General features: G+C 47.5%; 3 protein-coding genes and 1 long non-coding RNA gene across 7 annotated transcripts in view; 2 read left to right on the top strand and 2 right to left on the bottom strand.

Moving 5' to 3' along the window:
• Positions 1–5,017, top strand: part of RILPL1 (Rab interacting lysosomal protein like 1) — a 23,144-nt gene extending 18,127 nt beyond the window's left edge. The window contains exon 7 of one of the 3 annotated variants that reach the window (XM_061344657.1): positions 2,155–5,017. In XM_061344657.1, coding sequence (XP_061200641.1) covers positions 2,155–2,299 — 145 coding nt within the window. In that variant the 3' untranslated portion in view covers positions 2,300–5,017. The remainder of the gene's footprint in view (positions 1–2,154) is intronic. The other 2 variants (XM_061344658.1, XM_061344659.1) reach the window with 2 other exon arrangements.
• Positions 1–8,067, bottom strand: part of SNRNP35 (small nuclear ribonucleoprotein U11/U12 subunit 35) — an 8,466-nt gene extending 399 nt beyond the window's left edge. The window contains exons 1-3 of one of the 2 annotated variants that reach the window (XM_061344666.1): positions 8,046–8,067; positions 6,094–6,884; positions 611–737 (exon numbers count right to left, since the gene is read on the bottom strand). In XM_061344666.1, coding sequence (XP_061200650.1) covers positions 716–737; positions 6,094–6,884; positions 8,046–8,060 — 828 coding nt within the window. In that variant the 5' untranslated portion in view covers positions 8,061–8,067 and the 3' untranslated portion in view covers positions 611–715. Of the gene's footprint in view, positions 1–610; positions 738–6,093; positions 6,885–7,180; positions 7,232–8,045 lie in introns of those variants that run through there. The other variant, XM_061344665.1, reaches the window with a different exon arrangement.
• On the top strand, positions 7,466–12,592 carry RILPL2 (Rab interacting lysosomal protein like 2). Its single transcript, XM_061344667.1, has 4 exons — positions 7,466–7,909; positions 8,929–9,080; positions 11,706–11,816; positions 12,314–12,592. Exons 1-4 carry the CDS (start codon positions 7,571–7,573, stop codon positions 12,336–12,338), a joined length of 627 nt encoding a protein of 208 aa, XP_061200651.1. The 5' UTR covers positions 7,466–7,570; the 3' UTR covers positions 12,339–12,592.
• On the bottom strand, positions 8,287–14,388 carry LOC133207597 (uncharacterized). The gene is made up of 3 exons (XR_009724087.1): positions 13,834–14,388; positions 9,812–9,927; positions 8,287–8,730 (listed from the first exon to the last, which is right to left on the bottom strand). It is a non-coding gene; the product is annotated as an uncharacterized LOC133207597 (long non-coding RNA).

Below are 14,388 nucleotides of genomic sequence, written 5' to 3'. Positions count from 1 at the left end.
TCATTACTCCTGAGGAAGTTGCTGCAATATGTGATTTTTTTAACCAGCATCTGTTAATTTTGCTTACTCAGCGTGTCTATTCACAATTCACACCACTGCTGTTTAAGAAACCCCTGTCACTCTAATGACTTGTCACAAATCAGTTTGTTAGATTTACAGAATGTAATGGCTGGGATCTATATTAATTTCCAGTGTTAATTATAGGCTGTTGCTTCCATGTCTCTCTATGCACTGTATATTTTGTCTCTAATTATGTATTTCAGAACAGAGTTTACACTCCCAATAATCAATTCTATTATTTCATCCTTGGCTGTCTCTGGAAGATGTACTGATAGCTGTTAACACACAGTCTCTTTGCGGTAGAACTGCTGCTTTAGTGATCTTTATATTGACAGCAGCAACACAGTGTTTAAATTCCCTTCCTCTCTACATAGACATGCTTTTTCCAAACCTCCTCCATGAGAGTTTCCAAGGCATGATAACAATTGTCATTGTTTCAGAAGGAATTAGAAAGCCTTCTGCTTCCTGCAGAGATTTTCAAGCATGTTTTGCTCTTACTCAATTTAATGATAAAGTGAAAAATTACTGAACTTTGACATTTGAAACTTACTGCATTAATACAGCAGTCCTTTGTGTGGACATCACAATAGCAAGGCTGAGCAGGCAGGACCAGACACGCTCAGCAGAAAGCCTCAGTGACTACACACTTCCTTTATCAGCTGGAATTGGATCTGGCCCTGAAAAGATATAGCATTGTGTGAATTTATAAGCTCCTGTAATGACGGTTAATTAAGTGTAAAAGACTCATTTTACTATTAAGGCTGCATATTGGAAGCCGGGAAATGTAGAAGTTCAGGTCCTGCTAGCAACGTTAGCCATCTGGCATTGCGCTTGTGTAGCTTTTTGTATTGCTTTCTAGGAAAAATAATAATTGTTCTTAATATTCTTGATATTATTATGTTTCCCTGCATGTATGATGGGGTATTTTTTCAGGAAAGCTGCCTTAAACCTGACACTCAAATACAGCCTCCTTTTGCCTAGAGATGTTGAAGGCAGAACTCCCTGGTCCACATGAGGTGGTTTGGATGGTCAGGTTGTGATACTTGAGGGGAGGCTTGGGGTGTGCAGGAAGGATGCTGAGGCTGGGGCCATCTTTAATACCCTGTCAAAGTTGAGTTTATATTTGCATAGTCTCTTACTGCAGAGGCATTTAGCAGTTTCTGTGTCATTCACAACTGCATTTCGCTGGGTACTGTGCAACCCAACCACTATTTACCTCCTTAACGGCCCTGTTAAACCCAATGGGTTTGCAGCCACTTCAAACCTTTGCTAGCTGGGACCACAACTTCTGCATTTCTCAGCTGACCTAAACACCACACTAACACCTCTTGTACTGACCTCATGACAAACACTGAATTTGCCTGGTCAAGTAACTTCATCCTTTACAAATAGACTGATACTAAGGATTTTGGGGGCTGTATTTTCTTAGCTGTGTTGTCAGCTAGCAGTTTGTTGTTGTATTAAATGGCTGTTGGTTCATGTACGTCATTCTCTTAGAGCACCCAAGCTGTGTGACAGGAAATGACGTGCACACTCGTGTGCATTGGGTTAGAGCCTTCGTCCTGCAAACTCTGGTGCACACACGTGCATTTACTCATTTGGGTTTGCAGGAACCAAGTCTATGTATCAGATTCTGTATACTTGGAAACAAAAAGTGGAGGCTGTATTATCTTACGAACTTCCTTGCTGACACCCTTAAAAACAAGATCTATTTCTGCTGTCTGGTAAATTATCCAGATTTAATGCCAAAGATACCACTTTCTTTATGCCAAGAAACTAACATGTATCGTGTCGCTTCTTTATCTTGGGGCTGGGGAAGGGGGAATACACATTGAAAATGCTACCTGCACCTTGTAGAGTCAACAGCATTTAGAGCTTATTTGAAGCTTCCATAGCCAAACTGCTTGAGACTGCAATGACTTCATCTCTAATAACATTCTGACATGCACCCCATCGGGCTTCACTGCCTTGAGTTTTGCCAATGCAAACAGATTCTTTGCTGTTTTGTTGTGCTGTGTATCGGGGCGGGTGTTTGAAGTGGTTTCAAGATGGTAAACGGTGTTCTTTCTTTTCCCTCCCCTCCCTCCCTGGAAGGTTTAGTTTCTTCTATCGGGATAAGAAACGCATGCAGGCATCACAGAAAAATGTCCACTTCCAGGATACTTTCGGAGAATGGTCAAATTCACATAAAGATGACTCCTACACTGAGCAAGGACAAGAAGCCCTGCAGCACCTGTGACTAAAGCTTTGAGGTGTTCTGTGTACCACAATAGATCTTGACACTCCAGTAACAAGAAGCTTCTGTAACCAAAATCTGGCAGCTCATCACTTTCATTTGCCTTGTGCACCTCAGTGTGTTTGAGATGGACGCTTCAAGAGGGACTCCTCACTGTTTGCTTGGTGACTGTTTGCTGGAAACAGAATCCAAGCTTTGTAGTGAACAGTCGCTGATGCCTTGGGACACCGAAGCTTCTAGACGACTTGTTTTGTGCTGAATAACAAGTCTATGGTCTTGGTCATGCATTAACTACAGTAACACAAGCTTCTTTAAACCAAAAAAGGACCTGTGCCATTATTAGAGGTTGTTTGCAGTGTACAATATCTAGTGGCAAAGACTCTTTTACCCTGATTGTTAACACTATTGGTTGTTTGCTTTTTCTTTTGGTAAGAACCTTTTCAAGAGGGACACATGGCTGCCACTCCACAGCAGGTCACGTTCAGCTGACATCTGCATTCTGCAGGGGAGCCGCTTGGAAATCCACCCACCACAAATAGATAAACTGGAGTAGCCCTGAGTGGGACACTGCGCATACATTTCCCTGCTGCTTATAGTGCCTAAAGCATGAAGAAACTGATGTAAGAGGTGAGCGTGCCTTGCGTTTTGCCATGAGGCCTGCAGTGGTAATGGAAAACAAGTTGCTTACAAGGAGGAATTCAAACACTTGAATTCTTTCCTTCTTACCAGGGACTTCCCCTAGAGCAGCAGGCAGCTGCTGTCAAGGGATTAGATCTCTTTTCTTTCCCACAGACAGGTTTTTAATGAAGTCACACTCCACTTCTCTATGTAGATAAGATTGCCTAACTTGAGAGTAAAAGACACCCTCAGCAAGCTGACATGAGCTATTTTAACTGATTTAGACATGACCCCAGCTCAAAATGCTTTCTCTAACTAATCTCAACACTGCTTCTGTACGTGCAGGCTGCTCTGCTGGTGGTGGCTGATGTCTGGGTAACCTGTGGTTATAGGGCCTTAACTTGCCAGTAAAATCCCAGCATAGCTGAACTGCTGGGAGGTGGGAATTAGATCTGCTTTGCAAATGAGCTTGTGGGACCCTTGGGGCTCACTGAGGTTGTACTTAGAAAAAGCATGACACTAGAGCCCCACGTGGTGTAACTGTCAGTACAGCTGGGTGTCAGCTCTCACCCTGCCTCTGCACCACACTCCATGAAGGCACCCAACCAGGCAGGAGAGGGTGAGCACATCCATGGCTGTGTGAGAGAGGTGCTGGGGTTATTCTGTGCCCTTGGCTGTGTGCTGGAGCACGTGCTTTTGGTGAGGAGCTGGCTGTAGGCAGCTTCTGTGCATGTAGCTTAATGCAAGGGACTTCACCCCCAGCAACTACATCTGCTCTGTAAAGAGCCTCTTCTCAGGGGTGGCACTAACAACAGGAGACAACGCTCAGGCTGGAGTAAAGCTCCAACTACTCCAGGTACTGAATGCAGGAGGGAGTCCCAAAGGTCTCCTAGGTGATAGTGAAACAAGGGTTTAGCACATGCCACTTGTTCTTAATACAAGGTGATCCAAGACTCTGGATTCTTCAGTGTGTGTGAGCCCATCTGGAGTGAAACTGTGCCAGGAAACCATGCTTTGCAAGGGTGGGCTGGATGCAGCTTCACTCCCAACCATAACCCTGTCATTTCGAACACAGACCTTTCCTATGTTTAGGTGAAGTGTCTCCTGTGCCACCCTGGTGTGGCAGGGGATATATGGTCTTAATATGAAACACATCTGCATCTGAAATAGTGTTGGTAGCATCTCACACTAGGATTAGGCAGGTAAGTTTTTGCCTGGTTATGTTTTGGTAACGTATCTCAAGTTTTATGCTTGCAGAAGATGTAGTCGTAAAACAGCAGCACTTCCTCCCTTATGTGAAAAGCAGTTCTTAAGTGGGGGGAATGCCTTCATTTAGCAACTTAAGTTGCTCAGATCTCGATTTCACTTCCATATTAGAGAAAAAAATAAATACACTACAGTTATATCAGGCAGTTAAAGTAAATATTGAATGATTCCCATCAAGCCTCTCCCTAGCATAGTTTACAGTTGTTTGGCTCATTTAGAGTAGATGCAGTAATCATAAACAATGCAAGAGATACATGGCCTGAATAAGCACATTGTTTCCACAATCAGCTGAGAGCAATGAGCTAGGGTAACAGAAACACAGAGACTGAACTGGTGTCCCAGCATCTCAGCTGTGCATTACACAGGACAACTGGCCTGCTGCACGTAAAGCTCGTCCCGTACACCACAGCACTGCTGCCACCTCAGACCTGCAGCCAGTCTCCAACAGCAGCACTGAGCAGTGCAACCTTCCCCCACTCATCTCTAGCCTGGTACCTCAGAATCAAAATCAGCTACAGCTGACCTGCTGCCGTTAACCACTTCCCTCCTCATCCTCATGTTTGAAATGCTGAGTTTACACACTCCAAGTGCCATCAGAAAGGATGGCAGGTAGGGAAGAGGATGTAAAGATTTCAGGCTCTGCTATGTATTGTTTCTCAAGTAAAATCTGCTTTTAGAGGAGGAGCCAGGACCTGTCGGGTGAGGGATGCAGCAACATCCCATCTGCAGCGTGCAGGATCACTGACTTTGTTGGGTTGTTTTTTGGTTTTGGGTTTGTTTTTTTTGGTTGGGCAGTAAATCATTTTAACAGTTTAATAAATATTTCTGAAAAACTGAGTATTTCTGCAAGACCTGAATCCTTTTTCTTGTGGGAAGTTAATATTGTCTCTCGTTGGGGATGCAATATATGGGTTTGTTTTCCCTCCCCTGAAAAAGCTCATCCAACTCTTTGTGGAAATAAAGCCTCAAACTGGGCAAGGTTTAGGACAGGGTCATTCAAAGGCTGACCAAAAAAATATAGTTTAAAATACATTAGCAAGTATTTAGGATATGGCTTATGATGACCAAGAACACCTTTACTGGAATGCACCATGCGCTTCTCAGTGGAAGATGGGGGTCTCTGTACAAACCCAGGCTCTGAAAAAGGAGCTGCTTTGTCCTCTGCTTCCCCAATTCCACTACAGGCAGCAGCCAGCCCCACTTCCAGAGCAGGATTTAAACCCTGTGCAGGCAGGAAACCACCCGCAGTGAGGCAAGTGCATGGACTGATAAGGAACCTGACCTGCTCATTGCTCTGCAGTGCACATTCCTCTGCAGAGTACATTCCTCTAATCAAAGGAAGTGCATTCTCCCATGATACAAAAACCCCCAAATTTCTTGTTACCTGCTTCTCCCTCACGTTGCAGATCTAGTTAAGGACATAGAACTACTCAGGATCTCACCTGTGCTCAAGAAAATAACATCACTTCTCAGCTTCTGGTTTGGGGCACATTTCTCAGAAGCTGAGTTTGTTGCTGTTCCATTACTGTTTCTCCAACAAGTGACTGTTTCATCAAAAGCATGTCTCACTGAATGACTGTGGACATCTGGCACATAAATACTTAAACAGGGAGCTCTCTCCTGAGCCCTAACAAGGCAGCCAGATGGGTATCAGCTGGGGTGTGCACTCAGTTTCAGAGGGATGCCCACACATGTGGGGCCTTTCTGACAGCATTCACCAGTTCAAAAATATGACTACAAAAGTTTATTTCCTCTGAAGAACAATTCAACACATACCTTAACTGCATCAGCAGCCAAACTATAGAGAGCTTCTAGCAGGGGAGTCTGGGAACACTGCTCACAGCCCCTGCAGCTGGAACGCTGTGGATGTAAGAGCAGGTAACACAGCCCAGTGCCAAGACACTGTCACCTACCGGTGCTTGTCATCATCTCTTTGCTTCTTGGAATCTCTTTCCCTGCTCCGGTCTCTATCCCTGTCCTTCCTGTCTCTGTCCTTCCTCTCCCTCCCTCTGCTCCTCTCCTCTTTGGAGTCCCTCTCGCTTTCACCCCAAGTCCACGACCGCTCCCTTTCTGGCCACCGCTTGTCTCTGCTCCTGTCGTGGTCTCGATCCCTTGTTCTCCAGTCCCTTGATCCCTCCTGAGACCAGTTTCTTTTCTCTGCTGATCTTTCTCCATAGAAATCACTCTTCATGTTTGGCAAATTGATGGGCTTTCGGAAAGGTCTGTCCCGTCCTCCGAACCGGAGCTGCCCGGATTCTTTTTTGCCTCCAAAACCACCTCCAAGCCTGCGAGGAATCCATCCTTTGAGAGTTCTTTCCAGTTCAAAGTCCACAAAGATCTCATGCTGATCGATAACCAGCCTGTTGGCGTCTCTGTGGGCCTTCAGGAGGGCTCGCTCCTCTTTGTACTCAATAAACGCATATCCCTTGGAAAACCCCGTGACCAGGTCTCGAACCAGACGGAGCTTTCTGATGTCTCCATAGCGGGAAAACACCTCCTTTAACTTGTCTTCTGTTGTCTGAAGATTGAGCCTTGCTACAAACAGCGTGAGGTGAGGGTCTCCTGTAACTCCCTTGTTGGGTACATAGCGTGCCAGCATAGCCCTCCATATGGCACGGTCGTGGGGCTCCTCATCTGTGCCATCAATGCTCCCGGCTTTGAGCGGGTCATACTCCTTTGCGATGGGCGCCCAGTCGTTCATCGTCTAGTGGGGAAAACCACATAAAATACATAAAAATACAGACTCACCGGTATTTTCATCCCGAACTCCCGAAAAGCGGGACCAACTTAAATAAACCCCCAACGGCGCTGTGGTTTGACTTCATCTCAACTGACATGTCGGAGAGCCTGAATCCGCCCCAGGCTGAGGGGACCCGCCGCTCCGGCCCTCCCCTGCGGGCCCTACCCCGTACCCCGCTGAAGGAACCCCCGGCCCCCTCGCCCTGCTGCTGTGGTCAGAGGCCGGGCGGAGCGGACCGGCTCCCGCCGCTGCTCATTTACCCCCTTTCCCCGTCCCGTCTGGAGCGGCGCCGCCGCCATCCCCCGGTCCCTCGCGCAGGAGCCGCTCCACCATGGAGCCCGGCGAATGTGGCGTTAAGGAACCCCCGGTGCATTCCCCTCCCTGCTCGGTTCGGTGCCCACCCCAGTGCAGACCGAGGGCGCCGAAGGCCCGAGCTTCCCCTCACCGGCGGCGGAAGGCGGGCGAGCAGGCGGCGTCTCCTGAGGGGAAGGGGCAGGGCGGGAAGGGGCAGGGCGGGAAGCGCGGCCGGGCCGCGGCCTCCTCCATGGAAACCGGCGCCGGCGGGAGGGGCCGCTCTGCCCGCGGGGCTCGCCGGCAGCAGCGCCCGGCCCGGCCCGGGCGAGCACCGGGGAGGAGGTTAGCGGCCGGGCATGCAGCAGGGCCGGGAGGAGGAGCTGCAGGAGGAGGAGGAGGAAGAGGATGGCGGCCCGGAGAGGGCTCTGCAGAAGAGCCCGTTCGAGCTGACGGCCAGCGATGTCTATGACATCTCCTCCGTGGTGGGCCGCGACCTGCTGCAGCTCAGCACCGGCCCGCGGGTGCCCGCCGCCCTGGCCCGGCTGCAGTTCAGGATCGTGAGGGTGCTGGAGATGCTGGAAGCGCTGGTGAGCGAGAGCAGCCTCGCCGAGGAGCAGCTGCGCCTGGAGCGGGACAGCCTGCGGCGGGAGCTGGAGGAGCTGCGGCGAGGGGCGGACCGGGGGAGCGCCCCGCAGGTGGGTGCCCACCGTGCAACACACCGTGCAACACACACCGTGCAACACGCACCGTGCAACACGCAGCGTGCTGCACACACCGTGCAACACACACCGTGCAGCACACACCGTCCAACACACACCGTGCTACACACACCGTGCTGCACTGCATGGACCGGCGCCTTGGCCCTGGCGCTGCAGCTTCGAGGTGGCACAACACGGTCGTGGTCTGTCCCCTTGGCCAGGTGCAGGTCCTGAAACCCATCCTGACACCAGGTGGGTCAGATAGTACTGCTGCCGTGACTGCCAGGCTCTTTACCACAGCACAAGTCTCAAAGTTCACTTCTGGTCTTTCTCGGAGGTCTTGAAGCCGTTTCCTGAGCAGAGATTTTCAGGGTTGTGGCAAGGCACAGCACTGTGGATCCCTCACTTCTGTTTCACTTTTGTGACTAACTGCTTGGTGCTGTGCTAGTGAAGTTCACACACACAGACACGCTTTCAGCACACAAATCCACCGTTGCTCAGCTCTCACGCAGCACTGGTCCCATAAAACCAGCTTGCCGTAGGTGCAAACACTAAATCTTTGCTTCTCTGAAAGAAAAACTGGTGTCTGTGACCCAAAAAGCCATTGCCACAAAGGTCTTAAATGAGGAAAGGAGAATTCAGTTGTTACCTCTCTCTGCCAGAGTTTTGCTGTGATACTAGACAGATTGCTCAGCCTTTCTGGTCATCAGAAGAGCAGATAAAAGCAGCTTCTTGGCAAAGTAGATTGCAAATTCTTTGGGACAGAGACTTTGCTTTTAGCTGTGGTTGGAGCCCGTCACAGTCAGGCCCTGTGCTGGCTGGGAAAAGCAGTCACCAAGGGAATACAAAAATAGTAGGAAAATCTCTAATTAATTGCTTGGAAAAAATCAGGATTCTGATGAAATCCTACTAGCTCTAAGAATTACTGCATGCTCATAAAATTAAGAGGTTTTACTCTATGAGTGCCTTGGGTTTGATAGGTCACAAGGTGATGACCACCACCGTTTGTTTTACAGCAAAGCCTTGGACCAGATAAAATGGTCATAGACCTCACAGACCCCAATCGCCCCAGGTTCACACTGCAGGAGCTGCGAGATGTGCTGCAGGAGCGTAACCAGCTGAAAGCTCAGCTTCTGGTGGTGCAAGAGGAGCTACAGTGCTATAAGAGGTCAGAAAAGAACTAATAACAATTCTTATAAACTTACAAGATCAGAAGATAGGGTGAAAAAGCTGGGGCTGTTCAGCCTGGAGAAGAGAAGACTGCGTGGAGACCTCAGAGCAGCCTTCCAGTGTCTGAAGGGGGGCTATAGGGAGGCTGGGGAGGGACTCTTCATTAGGGACTGTAGTGGTAGGACAAGGGGTAATGGGTTAAAACTTAAACAGGGGAAGTTTAGACTGGATATAAGGAGGAAATTCTTTCCTGTTGGGGTGGTGAGGCACTGGAATGGGTTGCCCAGGGAGGTTGTGAATGCTCCATCCCTGGCGGTGTTCAAGGCCAAGTTGGAAGAAGCCTTGGGTGAGATGGTTTAGTGTGAGGTGTCCCTGCCCGTGGCAGGGGGGTTGGAACTGGATGATCTTAAGGTCCTTTCCAACCCTAACTATTCTATGATTCTAATATTGCAGGTGTGAGCACTCAGATTGGGCTGGGCACTGTCCAGCTGTGATAAACATCTGTGCTCCCAAAACCCTACGAATGAGTAAAGGAAAACAGGGAAACAAAGTCTCTATGCATCATACTTTGAAAATCAACTCCCTCTTACTCTGCACAGTTCACTGCCTGCTCCTGTAACCTTTATAAGTTACTCCCACTCCACACACAAGCTGGGTTCTCACACACATGAATTCACCCCTGCGGTGACAGCAATTGTATGCACACTCTTCCTGTCTAACGCCACGTACCAGAGAGCACGGGGGTTTCCATCTCTTTATTCAAAATCTCCTTCCTCCTCCAGCTCACCAAGGGGGACGTTAGCTTAGCTACTGTTCCTTTGCTCCTACGCTGTGTATGGATTGATCTAGAAAGAATATTAAGCTCTTTCACCATCATTTAATATAAGCTGTGGGTTTTTTTTTGTTTTAAGACTGCCACTGGAGGGTTGTGTGAGGTACCTGAACTGTGCCAAACAAGGACTTTTTGATCAGGGTTTTGGTCTAGCAAACCAAATCAGTGAATCAGTCTGAGCCCAAGGATGGGATGCAAGAAGGACCTTGCTACAGATTCCTTCACCCCCTAAGGCTGCTCTCCCCCATCCTCTGTTCCTCATCTGTATTATCAACTCTTTGGGGCAAGAAGCTACTTCATCTAGACACAAAACATCTGAGTGCATTGGATCTCAGTTGAGATGCCTCAGCAACACCCTGTTAGATACAATAACCCACCCTTTGCCTTGTCTGTAACAGGCAGGTGAAGCCAAGAAGTTAAATCTAAGAAGTTTACAAACTGCTCAACAGGACTTCTCACAGCATGACAACACACTGTTCCCCCTGCTCCACTGCCTGCCTTTCCCGTGTGCCCACTGCAATGGCTTCATGCTTTGACTTCCCAGCTACATTACACACTGTGTTACAGGCCAAGTTAAACATTAACAGTATGAATGTTTCAGGTTTTGAGCGATATAAGCCACAGTGCTGTGCACCTCAAGATCTGCTTTTCAATTCAACTAATTCTACATGGTTATCTCTGTGTACAAGATTACATCTTAAACCAAAAACCATCTTCCCCTTAAAAATGCACATAAAATCCTAATTATAACTGTATGGCCATAAAGAGTAGCTGTGCAGTGGAAGAGCATAACTATATGTTCTAAAATGGCTTGTGTATATTGGAAATAAATTGTATATAGCACAAGGTAACTGATGTCCTTACGCAGAATGATTGAAAATGACTGATGTTTGGGGATTGCACCTCAAATCACGATCTCTAAGTAGAAGCTGGGTCTGCAGTTTCCAAACAGCTTATAGTCCCATTTCTCTAGGAGGAGAATCTGTCCCAGAATCATCCCGTGCCTGATGTCACACCAGTTTCCAGATACTCTCCTGTATTTGTACTTCCAAGGTCCAGACGAGTGTTGCTTTGCTACTTCCAGCCTTCAGCTACTGCAGGCACAAGCATTGGTCCACTCAGCTCTCGAGATAAATGAGGTCATCTCAGGACAGCAAACTGGCACACTGTGAAAACAGTGTTGTGTGTCAGCCAGTAAAACCTATCCCCATTCCAAGCCAGGGAAACAGCCCCTGGTAGAACTGAAGCTTTTGCCTAAAAGAGGCAGTTACAACCTTGCCGAGGAGTGTAGTGGCAATGGAGTAAGATGACGGAATCTACTTCTCTGTAGAATGGCAAGAAGAACAGGCAGATGTCCTGCAGGGAAGCTGGGAATCTCCCATCTGTTCCCTGCTACATAGTGGGAGCTTTCAGGGCTGCACTGAAGGTGCCACAGATTCACCCATGCAGAAATTCATGATTTGCCTCTGCACCCTACTGTTATCTTTGGGCTTTTGTACAAATCCGACACACAATTACACTTCCCTGTCACTCCTCTTTATGATATCTGATGATGATACTCATGATATTTGCCATTCTTCCTATGTGGAGAAGTGAGCTCATTACCTTTGTAGTGTTCTCTTTAAAAGCACAGCCTAAGCAAAACTATGTTACAGTACTTAGGGGAAAATAAAAGCAATTCATTACAATAGGCCAGGCTGCTGCTCCCATCCTGTGCAGGGTTTTAGATGCAATACCATACTATGCACAAAGCCAGTATAACTAACTAAATAAACCCACTTCTTTTCCCAGTGGGATCATCCAGCAGAGAAAGGACCAAACCGAAGAACTGGAAAAAGAAGCCAGGGGCAGCAGCTCCGGCCCCAGCAAGGACAGCGAGGAAAAGACAATCATCAAACGGCTGTAAGTTTGTGTCTGCATGTTATTTTCTGGCAGAATAGGGCAAGCTTCATGCTTGGTGAATCCAGGGATGAATTCTGAACTTTAGCCTACTTGGCTGCTTATTGTTTTCTCCTCCTCTCCCTGCAAAATTAAAACCCGATAGAGAAATCCTTTCCTGTGGAAAAAGCACTCCATAGGATGCAGCCTCCACCCAGGCCAGTGGGGCCTCACTTTTTTTTTTTCTAGGAAAAATAAGCATTTCAGAGGAAAACTATGTGTCCCTGGCCTCCCCTGCTAGCACACACAGCCTGTGCTGTGGGAACATGCTGCCTGGCCCTGGAGGCTCTCACTGGACAAGGCAGCCACATGCAGTACCCGCGCGCTCAGGCCGCATCCCTAAAGTTCCCCAAAATAGCAGAACACATTGACAGAGCCGCCTCAGGGGCTGTTCCTCCTTTTCCAGTTGTACATTGTTGTTTCCTTTTTGTTGTTGTAGTTTTGTTTCTCTTTTTTTTTAGGTTCTCTTTTAAACATGGAAAATGAGCATCCTCCAGAACTCAGCCACTCCTGCGCAGAACTGGAGCTGCTGAGAGCCACCAGGGTGTTGGGGGAGTTAATGACTGGAAGGAAAATCATCGCTTACTGTAAAGAATAAGCGATCTCATCACAATCATGTTGTACAATATTCTGTCAGAATAGATTTTACTTGGCTTTTTTAGAAACTGTTTGACACATTTTATATTTCTTAGATTCCTGCCAGATGTTTCACACATGTAGAAAATAAATGTTTATACAAAGGTGGTTTTTATTCTTATTAAAAGAGCCTGTGGTGATGACTTTTTACAAGGGCACATAGTGATAGGACAAGGGGGAATGGTTTTAAACTGACAGAGGGGAGATTTAGGTTAGACATTAAGAAGAAATTCTTCCCTTTGAGGGTGCTGAGGCACTGACACAGGGTGCCCAGAGAAGCTGTGGATACCCCACCTCTGGCAGTGCTCAAGGCCAGGTTGGACACAGGGGCTTGGAGCAACCTGCTCTAGTGGAAGGTGTCCCTGCCCGTGGCAGGGGGTTGGAACTGGATGAGCTTTGAGGTCCCTTCCAACCCAAACCATTCTACCACTTATTTTTCCTGTCCACTTAACAATATGCTCAGCCCAACTGATCCTGCAGGAGGAAGATACTGTTAAGAGACGCACACCATTCACAGAGGAGTACTGGGAAAGAGGAAGCCATTTGGGCTGCAGCCTCCACTGCTCTTATGCAGAAAGTTACTTCACACAAAGGGAACCACTTGAAGAAAACCCCAGTACTGCTTTTTGTTGTGTGTCTTTACATCAGATGGGCAATACACAGGCAGCAGATGCCTATCACACCCACCTCACCAAACGAAGATGAAGTTGGGCTGCAAGAACAAAACCCCTGCCCAGGCAGGAGTGGCTTTTTGGGGTCAAGATGGAAGACAGCAGCAGAGAGCATAGTAAGGGAATAAATGCTGCTGCATCATGCTCTGCCCACAGGAAGCACTGATGTCTTCTCAGAGGTGTGGACACGCTCAAACTGGAACAGATGCACCAAACACTCCATTTCTGACAGCTACAGTGCCCCTGTGGTACACAGCTGTATTTTTTTATAAGCTCTGATCTTTCAGTCAACTGTCACAAGCAGTGTATTAGCCCCAATAATGACATTTATCCCTAGTGAAGCATATGAGACAGAGTAGTAAAAGAAACATGAAAGATACCAATTAGGTTCCACATTTAGAAGAGTAGAATTTCCAGAGCAAACAAGTCTGAACAGACATAAAAAGGGCAGTGACAGGTATCAAACCACAATCTGACTCTCTTGAGAAGTAAAAGTAGGCTCTGAAATCTTTTGATTCCCTCTCATACATGAGTAGCATGAAAAATATAGGACACATCATTGTGCATCTGCTCAGATGCACAACGTGCACGTGGCTTAGCAGAACTGTGGACTCCTTTCAAAAACAATTTGTTAGCAACTGTACATTAGCAAAGCAACATCACAGATGTCTGACCTGAACAAGCTGGTTTAGCTGGGGCACAGAACTGCTGAAGTCATTTTGCCATCTTCAGAATACTCATAAGCCTTGGCTGTGTCCCTGTCAGGTATTTTCTAGAGCATGGAAGCAGGGAAGGAAGTTACTGCATTTCCTTAGCACAGGCTTTGTGCTTAGAGAAAGAAAAGAAAAAGAGACCCAGTCATGCATCAGCAACAGCCAGGCTACACCCCCAAGCTGAAAAGAGACATTTACCTATGCTCCGAGCTCCATCCTCTTCTGGGGTTTATCCAGGGATGCACTTTCCAGTCTCCTTTAAAAGGGGAGGGGGAATTATGTCCCCAAACACACCAATCGCTCTATGAAGTCTTCATGAAACAACTTCAGGTAATAAACTGCACAAATTACACAGAGCTGTGCAAAAGTAACAGCCTTCCACAGAGGCACAGAACACTCTGCTGTAGCCTCAGGCCACTCTGCAGTTAGGGGAAGGAGACAGTAATGAACGCTGAAATTATTCTTTCCAGTTTACCATTTAAGACGTGTTTTATAAAACAAGTGGGAGTATTTGAT

The sequence above is a fragment of the Neopsephotus bourkii genome, unplaced genomic scaffold, assembly GCF_033783945.1.
Source record: "Neopsephotus bourkii isolate Nb327-2 ecotype Australia unplaced genomic scaffold, CSIRO-AGI_Nbou_v1 NB_230, whole genome shotgun sequence".
Taxonomy (NCBI): Eukaryota; Metazoa; Chordata; class Aves; order Psittaciformes; family Psittacidae; genus Neopsephotus; species Neopsephotus bourkii.
Note: the sequence above shows the minus strand (reverse complement) of the source record. Positions and strands in the feature narration are given on the sequence as shown.

Excerpts from the sequence above, each read along its gene's own strand:
- RILPL2 (XM_061344667.1), top strand. The coding sequence starts at position 7,571 with ATGCAGCAGGGCCGGGAGGAGGAGCTGCAGGAGGAGGAGGAGGAAGAG. Across the intron at positions 7,910-8,928 it reads ACCGGGGGAGCGCCCCGCAG|CAAAGCCTTGGACCAGATAA; the intron begins GTGGGTGCCCAC and ends TTTGTTTTACAG. Across the intron at positions 9,081-11,705 it reads GAGCTACAGTGCTATAAGAG|TGGGATCATCCAGCAGAGAA; the intron begins GTCAGAAAAGAA and ends TTCTTTTCCCAG.